The sequence below is a fragment of the Pleurodeles waltl genome, chromosome 6 (assembly GCF_031143425.1).
Source record: "Pleurodeles waltl isolate 20211129_DDA chromosome 6, aPleWal1.hap1.20221129, whole genome shotgun sequence".
NCBI lineage: Eukaryota > Metazoa > Chordata > Amphibia > Caudata > Salamandridae > Pleurodeles > Pleurodeles waltl.
This window is the reverse complement of record NC_090445.1, coordinates 451,993,180-452,007,028: the sequence shown is the minus strand read 5'-3', so window position 1 is coordinate 452,007,028 and position 13,849 is coordinate 451,993,180. Positions and strand designations below refer to the sequence as shown.

General features: G+C 41.1%; 1 protein-coding gene across 1 annotated transcript in view; it reads left to right on the top strand.

The window, feature by feature from the left end:
- The window catches only part of CTSE (cathepsin E), a 69,168-nt gene that overhangs the window by 38,684 nt on the left and 16,635 nt on the right, over positions 1-13,849 (top strand). Inside the window, exons 6-7 of the mRNA XM_069242126.1 lie at positions 454-576; positions 733-874. Coding sequence (XP_069098227.1) covers positions 454-576; positions 733-874 — 265 coding nt within the window. The remainder of the gene's footprint in view (positions 1-453; positions 577-732; positions 875-13,849) is intronic.

Sequence of the window (13,849 nt, the reverse complement as noted above, 5' to 3'; positions counted from 1 at the left end):
AAAAAAAAATAATTCCAGAGAGAAGAGAATAACAAAAAACTAACGAAATACGAGTTCAGGATTTGAATTTATGAAATATTTTAAAACCCAGAATAAAGGAATGAACACATTGGTGAGGAATGCAAAGTCAGTGTCTGGTCAGATAAACACAAATGTATGTAAAGCTTCACATGATTTCCAGCTAAACGTATTTATTACTATTTCGATATTTCTCATTCAGCAACACCATCAACAGTACATATTCAATATAATTTCCTCCATAAACTCCTATATCAAGCAGGAGATCTCAGCGAAGAGGGTCAAGGGCGTTTGCACTGTGTCGAAGAATCGGGGTTTATGAATCCTTTCAAAACTGACTTTCCTAAAAAAAAAATATCCTTTGTGGAAGATGTCAACAAAACTGAAGAAGAAACACAAAACGCAACGATTTTCTATAGTTTGTCCACTTTGCAGGAACCCCAATTCGCCTGTAGGCGGAGAGCTGATTTTCGGTGGCATTGACTCCTCCCATTTCTCAGGAGAGCTGAACTGGGTGCCGGTCAGTGCGCAGGGATACTGGCAGATCACCCTGGACAAGTAAGACCCTGCATGCAAAATTCTCATTGGCTGCTGATACATTCCTGTGTGGCTGGGATCTTGCGCTTAATCTCACAGTGGCACATCCCTTGATTGTGCACCACTGATTTAGCCCATTTTGTGTCTATCTAATAAATGTTTTATTTCTCTCAACAGCATTAAGGTTGGTGAGGAGGTTGCCTTCTGCCAAGATGGATGCCAAGCGATTGTTGACACTGGAACATCCATGATCACTGGCCCACCTACGGATGTAGTGCAGCTGCAGAATCAGATTGGTGCCGCAGCAGTGGATGGCGAGGTGGGTGTAATCTCTCATGGTGGATAAATGGATCTGATTTAACTGTACGTGCATACCACATAAAGACAGGCATAGAAACATGCTTACGCACTATCCTTCTTAGTCAAAACAACCCCAATTGACTCAACACTACCTCAACAATGACAATCCCTATTCTCAAACTCACCCACTCTGTCATTCAGAGAGTAACTCACCCATACTCTGCAACACATCACAAATTCGCAATTGACCAACTCTCCATAAAAGTAGGGATTGCACAATGTCTACAACTAACCTGTCGTGGCTGGTGTCTCTAATGGTGTTCAATACATTCACAGTGGCAGCTTGCGGTTGTAGCACTACACAACCAAGTGCTCAATTATGGAACTGCTCTTTATGCAATTGTGAAATCCTAAGAGTACCGACTTTAGGCATCACATATTGTAACAGGAAGCTTAGTGTTGGCTTTCTAAGTGTGAACTGGTCTTTGATCTCAGAAGGGCTCCCAGCCCTGGCTTCCTAAATCTGGTGTTTCACTATTGAGTATCTTTATGGCCTTGACTGCCCATCCTTGAAGTACAGGGCAGTGATGCAGTCATGCCACTGCTTTTCATGTACAGTGTTTGACTCATCATGTTCCTTCTAAGTCCTGTGAAGATTGAAGGTTTACCAATCTGTGCCCACACTCTTCCCTCAGATAGTCTAAGGTTAGACCAAAAATCTAACTTTACGGCTTTTCTGTATTTATAAAGATAAGATTTGAGTCATATATTTAAGTCCACCCTCGGGTGGAATATTGGGAGATTTCGCCCGAAGGGTGGATGTAAAGATACTGCTCGTATCTTACCTTCATGAATAGCGGAAAGTCGTAAACTGAAACATTTGGTCTAAACATAGACCAAAAGTCTAACTTTAGCTTTGTGAATCGTGCCCAAAGTGTGTGTTTGTGTGTGGATGAGGTAATGGGCTATATTATTAAGCTGATCCTTTGTGTTTCTCTTATATATCTTGCCTGCTTCAGACATCTGTACCCTCTGGACAAATTTCATTGGGAGAATGAAGAGTTACACGAGGAACTTGATGCTGGATTACCAGCTACTCTGGTAATTCCTCATTTCTGAGGATTCCCTCAAGGTATACTTTGTAATCCCACAATATTCCCCCTCTCCCAATTTCCCTGAGTTTCATCACATGAATCAAACAACACAGTCAGGTTAGGTCTACTGGCAAACATACACTTAACAACTGCTGTCCAATCACATGACTCAATGAGCTTCAATCCAGCACATCAACCATTTTAGGTAAATTGCATGCACTCATTCATTAATCATCACATTATGTACAATGGTATTATGTTATATCCATCAATGGTGCTTATCCAGCAATGGTGCTTAGCGGTTCTTCATGGCATCTGTAGACTCCATTAAGCAGATGCCTAAATTGTGTGTTCCATTATGTTCTTCTACCTGCTTCTTTCTGTCAGTATTGCAACACTCTACTCACTGCACTTTAAGCAGTCATCCGTTCATCATATCTGATTCCACAAACCCAAAAACTGCACCAGCGACATCTCAACATTACATTCATACACTTCTTTATAGTCATAACTCATGTGTATCCCCGAATGCTTAAACGGTGTCATTTGTGCAGCCAACAGACTGGACCTAAGGTGTGAAGATCAATACCTGGCAGGAACTATAGAATGGACTCAGACAGGCTCATCTTGAAACCAAAAGTGACCCTACACTTCCCAGTGTCCATTTAATGCACTTCAATAGAGCTGGTGGCTTCCATATCATCGTCCTACAGAGAGACAATGTGGTGTGCAGTCCCCACAACCATTGCATCTGTACAAGTTCTCATTATTTGAACCATGGATCTACAAAAAAGGCATAGTTCAACGATGAGATGGGACAGCCCTGCCTAATCCGTGCATCACACACCATCTATCAGTTGTTTTCATGTTGGTTTTCACTCCTCCTGTGACCACAGTTATAGTAGTGACACCCATCATGTGAACGTTTACCCCAGACCATGCTGTCTCAGTGTCTCGAACATATCTGCTGACTTACAGTGTCAAAAGCATTAAGAGCATCTAGCCTAGGCATTTCACAGGGTTCTTGTATCTTATCTAATTATTTCATTATAAATAATTACTTCTTGATGTTTGCCATAGTGTTATGGACCTTCACAAAACCTGACTGTTCCACATATATCAAATTCCCTATCATCTCCGAAAGGCGACCTGCCAGAATTTAAGAGAGTATCTTATTATTCACATTTATCATCAATAGTGGTCGCTAGGATTCACATTAAAGCAAGTCTCTACCTTCCTTTGATGAAACCACTTCCATGTCCTCCCCCACCATTTCTGTCAACTTCCCCTCAAGGAAAGTTTTGTTATACATATTAAGTAACTGCTGTGTTTGGGGGAGGAGGAGGAGGAAAATGATGCAAATATTCCTTATAGAATTTCAATGGCTTATCATCATTACCTGCATCTCACATGGTGTATGGCCCATTTGCTATCTTCTAGTGCTAGGAGTGCATTGAATCTGTCCCTGAGACTCCATTGTAATCAGTTCTGCTTCATTTACTACCCTTGTTGCTAACTGTTAATTGACCTCATCTGCTTGGTGTTGATCAAACTCATCTCGTTGGCAGTTTAGTTCTTAATACAGGTCCTTGAACCTGTCCTTGATCTCCACCTGACTTGATAAACGTCGTCCATCAGAACTCCATAATGTTGTAATTGCCCTGTGTACTTTTTCCTTATTCACTAGCCATGCAATTGATTACTCTGCTTTATGCCTGCTTTTATGCTGAAATTCTACATAGTGCTTGTAGACGTGCATCTCCAATCTATCCTTTGCAGCTACAACATTTTGTTCTTTCTCTAGCCATGCTTCTCTGCCTCCTTTCCATTGCCTGAATCTCTGTTGCTAGTTTTATGATTGCCTCTGCTACACCATCCTGGCCCCATATGAAGTACTCATGCACTTCCCATATATTATAGCCTTGGAGGTCTTCCATAGTATTGCAGTTGAGCCACTGTGCCTGTGTAAAATCAGAAGAAATCCCTTATAGTTTCCTGTATTTCTTCCATGTATGACATGTCCATGAGTGCTCTAGTCTGTAATCTTCACTTGGGTGCTGGCAATAAACCCCCATCCATTTGCTGGGTGAACAAACTGGGTGAGAGGTCTGAGAGATTGTAGTCCAAGTATACTCGCTTCAGGTGTACCACTGCAAAATCTCTACAAAAATATATGCAATGCTGTGGTAAGAAGAATAAGTAACTCCACTCTTTCCCCTTTTAGTGTCCCCCATAGCTCGATCAAATTCATTTTCATCCAATACCATATGTAAGGCAGTAGGGAAGCAAGCTAGCAGTCCATGGAATGGTCTGGAACCATTCAAGCACCAGTTCAAAAAATGATTAAAGTCCCCCATCCATAATATGTTATAATGCACACATGAAGCCAGGATATTCAAGATCCCAACGAAATCAGGTGTGTCTATAGTAGGTGTGTATGTGTTCAACAACTACATTTGTTTCTCATCTGATAATCCCAAATCATCAAATTACCTACCTGGTGGGTCTTAAAATACCTTGTCAGCTCAAAACAACATCCCTGAAGTCATCCATAGAGAAACTTCCCTGGATGAGGAACTAAATTCTGAGCGCCACACCATTCTGCTGCATTTCTAACTAAGTTGCTCATGCTCTTTTGCTGTATGGTGGGTTTCCAGTAGCATAAGAATTTGGGCTTTCCTTCACTGCAAGTACCATAAAATCAATTGCCGCTTAACTACATCATTAAACCCCTTGACATCCTGTACATGGCTTCTCTCATTATTTCAGGTAAAACCTTTTCTGTGTGTGCACTTTTGGATGCCCATCAATATCACCAGTGACTAACATGTGTGCCTCATGTGATTCATTTAACATGTCCCAAACTACCCGTCTGCTGTGGGGCCTGCCCAATTTGGCTCCAGCAATAGGTACCATGCGTACCATCCCCATCTTTCACTTAACATTCGACATAGCATCTAACACTCCCTCCTTTGTTTGGATTGCTCCGATTCTTCCAGAGGTGAGGGTCATCACCAAAGCCTTAATGGATATCAAAACACAAACAAACATACATCTCAAAGGAGAAAGATTAAACATTTATGTTACTTGCTGCATCATCCACAACCCACACTAGTTCTTAGGAATAACTAATTTAACTGAAATATATTAACGAATGTACTCCTTCTATGGTACTTCTTGATATGAGCTTAGAAGTCCAGTCTTATAGTTCTTGAAATGTTATGCATTAGGGACAGCATTTTTGATTTATTGCATGAAGAGCTGCCATTTGCCCTTCTCATCTATATGTAGTGAAGCTGGTGGTCACAAGATATAGGGAATGTTAATTTCCTTCAGCTTCGCTTTAATTCATTGAATGGTCTCCTCTTCCCTTGAGTGTTCAGGACAAAGTCACCATAGAACAAAATGTGATTCCTCTTATAGTTGTTTGTTTTCATGCCACTGATATTAACCTGATGTTGTCTATGTATTTTTATAGTCATATCATAATCTTTCTGGGAGGGGGTCCTGATGAAGGGGGCTAAAATTGGTGTCTTATCCACCATATGAATTTGTGTGTATTTCATGAAAGCTTGATCTGTGAATAGGCCAGGTTAGAACGTTCTTGAGGAAAAGTTCCATGGAGTGTGTTTCTGTGAGTTCTGCTAGCTCTAGTAGACACACATTACTATGCCTAAACCTGTCTTCAAGTTCCATTAGCCTGTCCTCCTGTCATTTAACAGTAAACTGTAGTTCCACAATTTGCCTGGCATAGTTTTGGAGATCATATTACACTTCAGATATCCTCTGTTCTGATTCGGAAGTGTGATCCCATATTTTATCAAGATTCTGCAAGCTAAACAACAGCTTCACATTTATTGCCCATTTACCTAGTTTCTCTTAATAGCTTTGTTTCCTTCTTGAATTCGTCTTTTGGGTTTGTGTTGGACAGCAAAGGTGAGACCGAGGTGCCATTCAATGCAGGCATTTCCACATTGTACTACTGCAATGCTGTCCTCAGTAATATGTATGGTGGAGGCCATCCGCACAGCACCCCATTTGCATGCTCCTGGCATGGTCTGGAAATAACTGATTTACTGGGCGTCTTGAAATTTGGTTGGTGCCAACTTTCAATATAAAAGCATTGGGTCTTATTCCACGTTTCCCTTGACCCACCTCCAGTCTCCACTACCTCAACTCCTTGTTTTACAAACTTAAATTTTCATCTTCCTATAGTACTCAGTGCTGATGCTCTGACAGTCAGATTTTCTGCATTGTGTTGCATCAGGAGGCCCACAGGGAGGCATCTGGAAGACCAACGCCCCCCCTCAGGTCACTCTCTGTTGAGAACCATTATCCACTTTCCCCTTTGGTCCCTCCCACTACCCCCCTTCTGACATTTGTACCCTCAGCCACCTCTGGGCACTGTTATCGGACTTCTTCTGTTGGTTGTGCCTCACATTATTCATACTTTGTGTCCTTTGAAGTACACTGTCCTCCAGCATATGGGTACACCTGATACTAGGGCTTACACCTCATCTAGGGGAAATTGCCTTCCCAGCTGCGTGTCCTGGACCTCACTTATAGGATAGGCACCTAACCAGCCTTTCTCTGCATTGGCCGCATGTTTCAAAACCCTCTTCAATTGCTGGGAGCACTGTGGGAGCCAGCCTTTGCCTGTGTATTTGCAGACCAGTGATTCAACCAAATTCCTGGCACTCATTGCCCCTCTTGTTCTTGTCAGGGCTCACAACTTCACTGGCGATGGTTGGTGAGGCATCCCCAGAGTGGCACACTCACCACTGCTATGCTGGTGCCCTGTTCCACTGCCTCTATTATTCTTCTCAGCTCTCTTGGCTGAAGTGGCTGATTTCAGGGTTTCTGGTAGGCTCCTTTAGAGGGTTACATTTCTCCTTACAGCTTTTTTTTCAGATGCTTCCTAGCTTCTCTAGCAGGAATGCCTGCTGCTGCCCCACGTCCTTTTTCACCTCTGGAACTCGATATGACGTGTATTTTCATGAACTCTTCTGAAGTGTATGACTGGGAATCAGTTGTCTGTGCTTGCTTGGGGTGTGGTAATGGATGCTGATTTATCATCAGCAGTGGGACAGCACTGTACCATAGCACATCAGTCTAGGCAGCCATTTTGTTTCCTCTTCGGCCTGAGTTATCTTATTATCTATAGCGACATTAGTAAATCGAGGAGGAAGACAAGGGTAAACATTGGACCATTCATAATGAGGCCCTTTGATTATAGCCCTCAAATATTACATTTTAGACTCAGTAACACTGTGTAATGAGTGCCAACCCCACCACTGCCCTTTCTCACCACCGGTGATGCGTGGTGATAGACAAAGCTTCAAGCTGACTTCATAAAGATGTCTTGATAGCATGCTTTAGCGACTGGAGATAATTTCCTTTTAGAATGCCATCTATTTTTTTTGTTGACAATAAGTTAATTTGCCTACAGCTAGGTGTCTGACTTACATGCTAAAAGCATAAGAAGGATGGTGAGACTTTTGCTTAGAACATGAGATGTCGTCCCAAAATTTAAAGTTACCATTCCTGTTCTACACGTTATGCAATACCTTTACAGTGGGTGGCAAAAATAATGTCATGAAAAGGTCAATATTGCTCATTATGACAAAAGTCACTGTGTGAGTAAAAAGTTTGTAGCCATGAATGTCTATGCATAGACACCAAGACACTCAGCTTTAGATGCAGCATCTGTCATGCTTTTGCTGCTTTGGAGTTGCTTCTGTTTATAGAACTGGCAGTCGTAATTATGCCACTGAATTGGGAAAGTTCAGGGGAAATATTAGAACATACCCGGCCTGTTCATAAGAGTAAACTTACACATGAGCAAGTCTACATCTCTGTGTATGTTTACTCTTGACTTTTGAGTAACTTTATTACTTTTAACTATTCAACATTTACGAACATAAAGTTACCCAGAAGTGTAGACTTACATGTGTCCAGCCTCTGAAACAGAGGGCGGAGCCAATTTTACATATGTAAAGGGTCTACAGTATCAAGAAGAAAACAGTAGTAAGTCCAGGTCCAGCATAACACATGGGCAACCACTGATACTGCAATACCCTCCCACAGAGAATATTGGCGGCTGGAACTTAAATAGAACCCCATAGGAAAGAATGTTAAATTAAAATAATGTATTTCATTAAAAAATATATATATATAAATTAAATTGAATATTAAAGAAAAAGATATATATATAAGTTAGACAAATAAATATTCAGTGATAGAATATTTTACAAAGCTTTATTAATTTGAAAATAAATGTAACTTTAAACAATGTAAATGAATTTCAATTCCTAATAACCGTACCTTTTTGTAATTTTAATAAATTATAAGTAAATACATTTTAATTTAATTTATAAATACCTCTTTAAAATATTAATTAGCTTAATATATACAAAATATTTTAATAATTATTCGAAAAATAAGTTAATAGTTTTAGGTTACCATCGGTAAATTTATAGTTTAAAGTTACTACGAGTAACTTTTCAGACATAGGCAGAGCTCTCTGTATGGTAAAGTATAGGGAAAAATGTAAACGTTTATTAAACTTTAAAAAAAAAATAAAAAAAAATTTGGATGTCAAATATTAATTTAAATAATATTATAAATGTATTTTAATTGTAGAACAATATCAAAATGTTACAGCACTAACAACTTAGTTTAAAATGTAATTATTTTTAATGTATTACATTAAAATTATTTTCTGAAGTGTAAATTATAAAAAACAGTTCTCACCTAAAGTTAAATATCTCTATTTGTATTATGTATTCAAATTATTAAAAAGTGGTGTACAGCATCAAAAGAAGTGCAAATATATTTTAATTAAAAACTAATGCCTCGTTAATTTGAAAAATGGTTATTAAATGTGTTAATTTAAAATAAAAAACAATTCCCAAAATATTTGCAACACATTGACATAGCGCATAATATTACTATAATACTGATCCTCGTATGAATTTGTTTGGACAATGGAAACTACATCTAACCTGGGTTTTGTTAAACCATGATAACTGTGCATTTCATTATTCATTCAACCCCGTCAGCGTTTATGACAACCAAATTCCAGCTAAACGTCCGGAAATTCACATTCTGCTCTGATGTCAAGTTTATGCTGAACATTCCTAGGATAAAAGCAGCTTAATGTGACGAAAGGGCTTTCTTGGTTACTGCTTTAAAACAGCGAAACAACCTCCCTTTTGAATTACAAGCCCTTCCTTATCTTCTCTTTTCTCAGAAAAGAGCATACAACCCATCTTTATTAACTATTAATCCTTCAGGGTGTTTTACTTGTTAATAGTCCTGTTGTTTTTCTCAATAGCACGGTGAAGCCTTGGTATTTGTATGCTTCTTTAAACAAAATATTCTAGAATATAACAACACCAGTTGCAACTTTCTTCCCAATTTAATACCTGTCATGTGGACCCATGTCATGGGCTGTTTCTCGTGTGTTTTTTGTCAACAATCCTTTGTAGTCAATGGTCCATGAGACCGTGCCAGCAATGTTAACAGGGAACCTATAAGCCCCAGAATGCTGTCAGCTCTTGGCTAAAAAGCAAAGGATGGCTGGAAGCGTCACATTTGACATGGGGCCACCTAACAGGTATTCAATGACTGCATAAAATTTTAGTCCAAAGGCAACTAGTGTCTGGTCGATTTTTCTTGATGCTGAAAACAAGCAGTTGAGAATGTGATCATTATCGTGGCTTTTAAAATCCGATACCAATGGGTTTGGAATTTAAAAGGTGCAATAATGAATGCCTATTACAAGTTTGGCCCTTTAAAATTGTGTTTTGTTCATCAAAATTCCCAAGGGCCAATATTTAATATATAAATTACTTCTTCCGCTGTGGGATACCAGACTGCCGATGATGACAAGTGGCTATTTGTCACGTGGGACTCCTTTAGTCAATTGTGGCTTTCCTACAACACTTACATTCTGTGGTTTAGGTTTCACTTTTAACCCAATTTGAAGTTATGTGAAATAGGGAAACCGCTTTGGCAAATGTGGATAAGTTTCCTGACTTTGCTAGATTTGGCTGTGTTTCACCTGCCAACCTCCACGAACCTTCAAGCTACATGCTGTCTCACCAATGACGGGCAGGACATCCTGTTGCTGGGAACCGCGTAGGGGACATTGTGGGGGACAGACCAGGGACATATGGTTGTGGCATGATGCTATGTTATGTTAAACTCATTTATAGAGCTCAACTGTGGCCTTAAAGGTATCCTGGCACTCAGGCAAAAGGCTAATAGTGCAATCATAACAGAAGTGAAATTAATAAAGCATCTATTGTGTATAACGCCAGGTTTTCAAGGTTTTCCTGAATTAAAGCAAATCTTGCATCTTGTGCAGAGAGGGGCTGAGTGAATTTCAGAGAGAGGCAACTCTGACTGAGAATGATCTACCCTCTTGTCTAAGTCACCCATAATTGGGAGTTAAGACTAAATTGGCATTCGACTAGTGGAATTTACGCACCATTATGTAATGAAGGTTTTTTCCCCATAAAAGTCCCTGTGGACCATGGATAATGACTTAAAACAAATTCCCCTGACCATTAGTAACAAACTATTGAGAGCTGAAGAGACAGATGTCATATGTGACCACTGTAAGACCAATCTAGCAGTGGCACTCTGAATATGTTGTAACCATTTGAAGACCCCTGCCAGTGAATCAAAGAATAGGAAATTGCTATTGTTCGATTGGCTTAAAATTGTGACCTGAATCAGCAGCAGATGTACTCAAGATGAAGGCTAACATTTTACACAATACATGCAAAAGAAAAAAACAAGAAGTTGAAACATGATTGACCTGTTGGCGAGGCACAGCCTATTATAAAACTAGACACCCAGGCCCATACTTTTTTGTGCCACATTTGCATCATTTTTTGATGCAAAAGCAGCGCAGACTTACAAAATACAATATATTTTGTAAGTTTGCGCCGCTTTCGAGTAAAAAAATGGCACAAGTGCGGAGCGAAAAAAGTATATATGGGCCCTAGACTCTACACAGTGGTGGCTGGAATGGGAGGAGAGACAAGTGAAACTAGCCACAGGTATTTAGGGATAACTGCAGGGGGTGCAGCTACTAGAGAAAAGACAAGACACCGTCTTATCAGCATTACATTTCAAGGAGTAAAATGATAGCTAATAGGCAACAGCTACCATACATTCATGAAAGAATGATGAAGTTGGAATTAAATGGGAAAGAGTGGTTCAGCACAAGTTCTTTGTCATGGAGGGATTGGTGGTGCTAATGGCCAGGAGATGCTGCTATGGGCACTGGATCATGCTGGACGTCATGGCTCTGATGGAAGTCGGCTGTCAGTGCACCCTCAGCCCATTATGTCTCTTTCGGCCAAGGTAATATTCTCCTGCTGTCATGCATGACTTCTTAAATAGTCTTTTTAGATCTCACCTCCCATACAGCACATGTGATGTCTGTTGCAAGACATATTACAGTTGGCTTGGAGAGCGCCCATTATTTACCATTGGTTGGCTTCATTGGCATTCTCATTTGCTTGCTTCTTTTTCATTAGCTTATGCAGGTTTTGCTTCTTTTGGGGTTTTCCCTCCCTGGAGGCCTGGATCAATATTTTGTGTCCTTCCATTGCTCATTATCCAGGCATTACTATTTTCTTGTTGTTTAAGCACTCTATGACAGCATATGATTTCCATCTGTGTCTCTAGTCTGCTTCTCTTCCCTTCCCATGCTCTATGTTGTGCTCTCTCTTGCCTGTGAGCGTCCCCTTCTGCACTCCCAGAGATGCTGCAGACTCAGCGGGTCAATACAAGTTCAGCAGACGGTTTGCACCGTCAACTGAACTTCCTACGGGGATGATGCCACCACACAGGCTTCCTCCCCACCAGCCCCATTAGGTGTTTCCCATTAGGCTTGAGGACGAAACCCGAGGTTTCTGCCCACCAGCCTAGTGGGAAACAGGCTACAGCAATGTCTCCGGCTCGAAATTGAGCTGGCAACAATTTTGGAGCCTTGAGGGTGCACCAGCACCCTTGCAATGTTCACTGTCTGCAATTGCAAGGGTGCTGGGCAGGAGGGCCCCTGCACTGGTTCTCCACCAGCCTTTTCATGGTGATGTTACCACCATCAAAAGGCTGATGGAGAACGAGGTCGTAATCCCCAGGTCAGCGGTGCTTCCAGCGCTGCCCAGGTGGATTAGGATCACCACCACCTCCAGACCGCCGGGATCCAAGATCCTGGCAGAGCTGGTGGTTTGACTGCCAGGGTGGTGCTCTATAGACCGCCACACTCGTAATGACCCCCTGAGTGCCACAATGGAGCACAGTGGTCCCAGCCTCTTCCTGCTCCATAGGTTATAGATTTGACTCAAAGGACTGCATCACTATTTTTATTTCTTACGTGTGATACGAGACCCCTTTTTATGAACTTGCAAGCAAAAATCTACTGTGGACCACAGTGCTTTAGGTAGGGTGAAATAGGTCATAAGGGGTGGGGAAAGGTGGTGGGGATGGAGCATCTAAAAAGGGTGTTGCCTAAGCAATTAATGGCATGTCTTAAAACATGTGAACTACAAACCTATACTTTACACAGCATGGTGCCTGACCAGCGTTTAGATGCCTTTTTCGTTTTGGTGCCTCTTTGTAAGTGTTCCGTTATAGCATCCAGAAATATAACACAACAGCAAACATATGCATAAAGCAAGACAGACCTATTGCCCTTGTCAGTGCTTGTTAGCAGTTTCATATCAATGAGTAACAACAATGATTTTGTTGTAATAATTGGAATTGGTAATTATAAATGATACTTTTGTCACCATCACTGTGCACACTGGAGAGAGGCCAAAGATTTGGGTGAGCAAGTAATCTGAAAACTGTTATGGTGCTCTGACTCAGCACTGCCTTCAGTTTCAGCTCCAGAGCTCTTATTTGTGCATCATTCTGAGCACCCTTCCTGTTGAGACAAAAAAGTCCCTTGCATGGTGACGTACGTCCACACCTGACGCCTCAGCTGCATGTACATCTGGATCCCTGTTACTGATTTTTGGTCATGTGAGAACACAGATTATGTGTGTGCGCATGACTTAGGCCTGTCTAAGGGTAATGCAGTTTTACTAGTCCAGGAGGGTTGCACCAAGCGCTACCTTCACAGTGGTAAAGGGCCATTGCCCTTGCTAGGAGTTACGTGACAAGATTGTGGTGGTGGCAACATACCCATTTTGTATTTTGTAGGAATCAGTAGTGCAAACAGGCCTTTTTACCTATGTGTCACTGATGTGGTGCCTACTGGCCTACTCATGTAAAGCTCAGCTATTAATCACCTAACTCACCTTTGGCCTTCATGGTGACTGTGTTTAGTGCTGTGCAGAGTTTTATACTTACATGCTGGGGTGTATGTGTACCTGTGTATCATAAATAAAGTGGAGACATGTGGGTTCATTTGTGGAAGCCCAGGTCTTGGAAAGGATAGTGGAAGCAAAGACTCAAGATTGTCTACATTCCTGAGGTCTGTGGTGGGAACCTACACACTGGAGGAATGGGAGCAGAGCATCCTCTGCAAGATCTCTTGGAAAGTTACTGGTCAGTGAGGCCTGGTCTCATTGTAAAGTGATATGGTGGGTCTCATAAGTGTGGCACTGTAGGACCAGGGAATCTTGATGAAGAGGAAGGCTGAGGTCTTTGAATGTTTGTGAGGCATATTTCAGTGTAGGCTGACAGTCAGGTGTGATCCCAGGTTGCTCCTGCTTTGGTAGACTGCTCCTTTGACAAAGAACAGGTCAGGGGAGTGGGCATTTCAAAGAAGTTGACACCACCTTGCCATTGTGCCAGCACATTTGGAAAACTCCAATGCCAATTCACTTTAAAATATGCTTTTCACAATAAATATTTCAGGCTTACTACCTTTA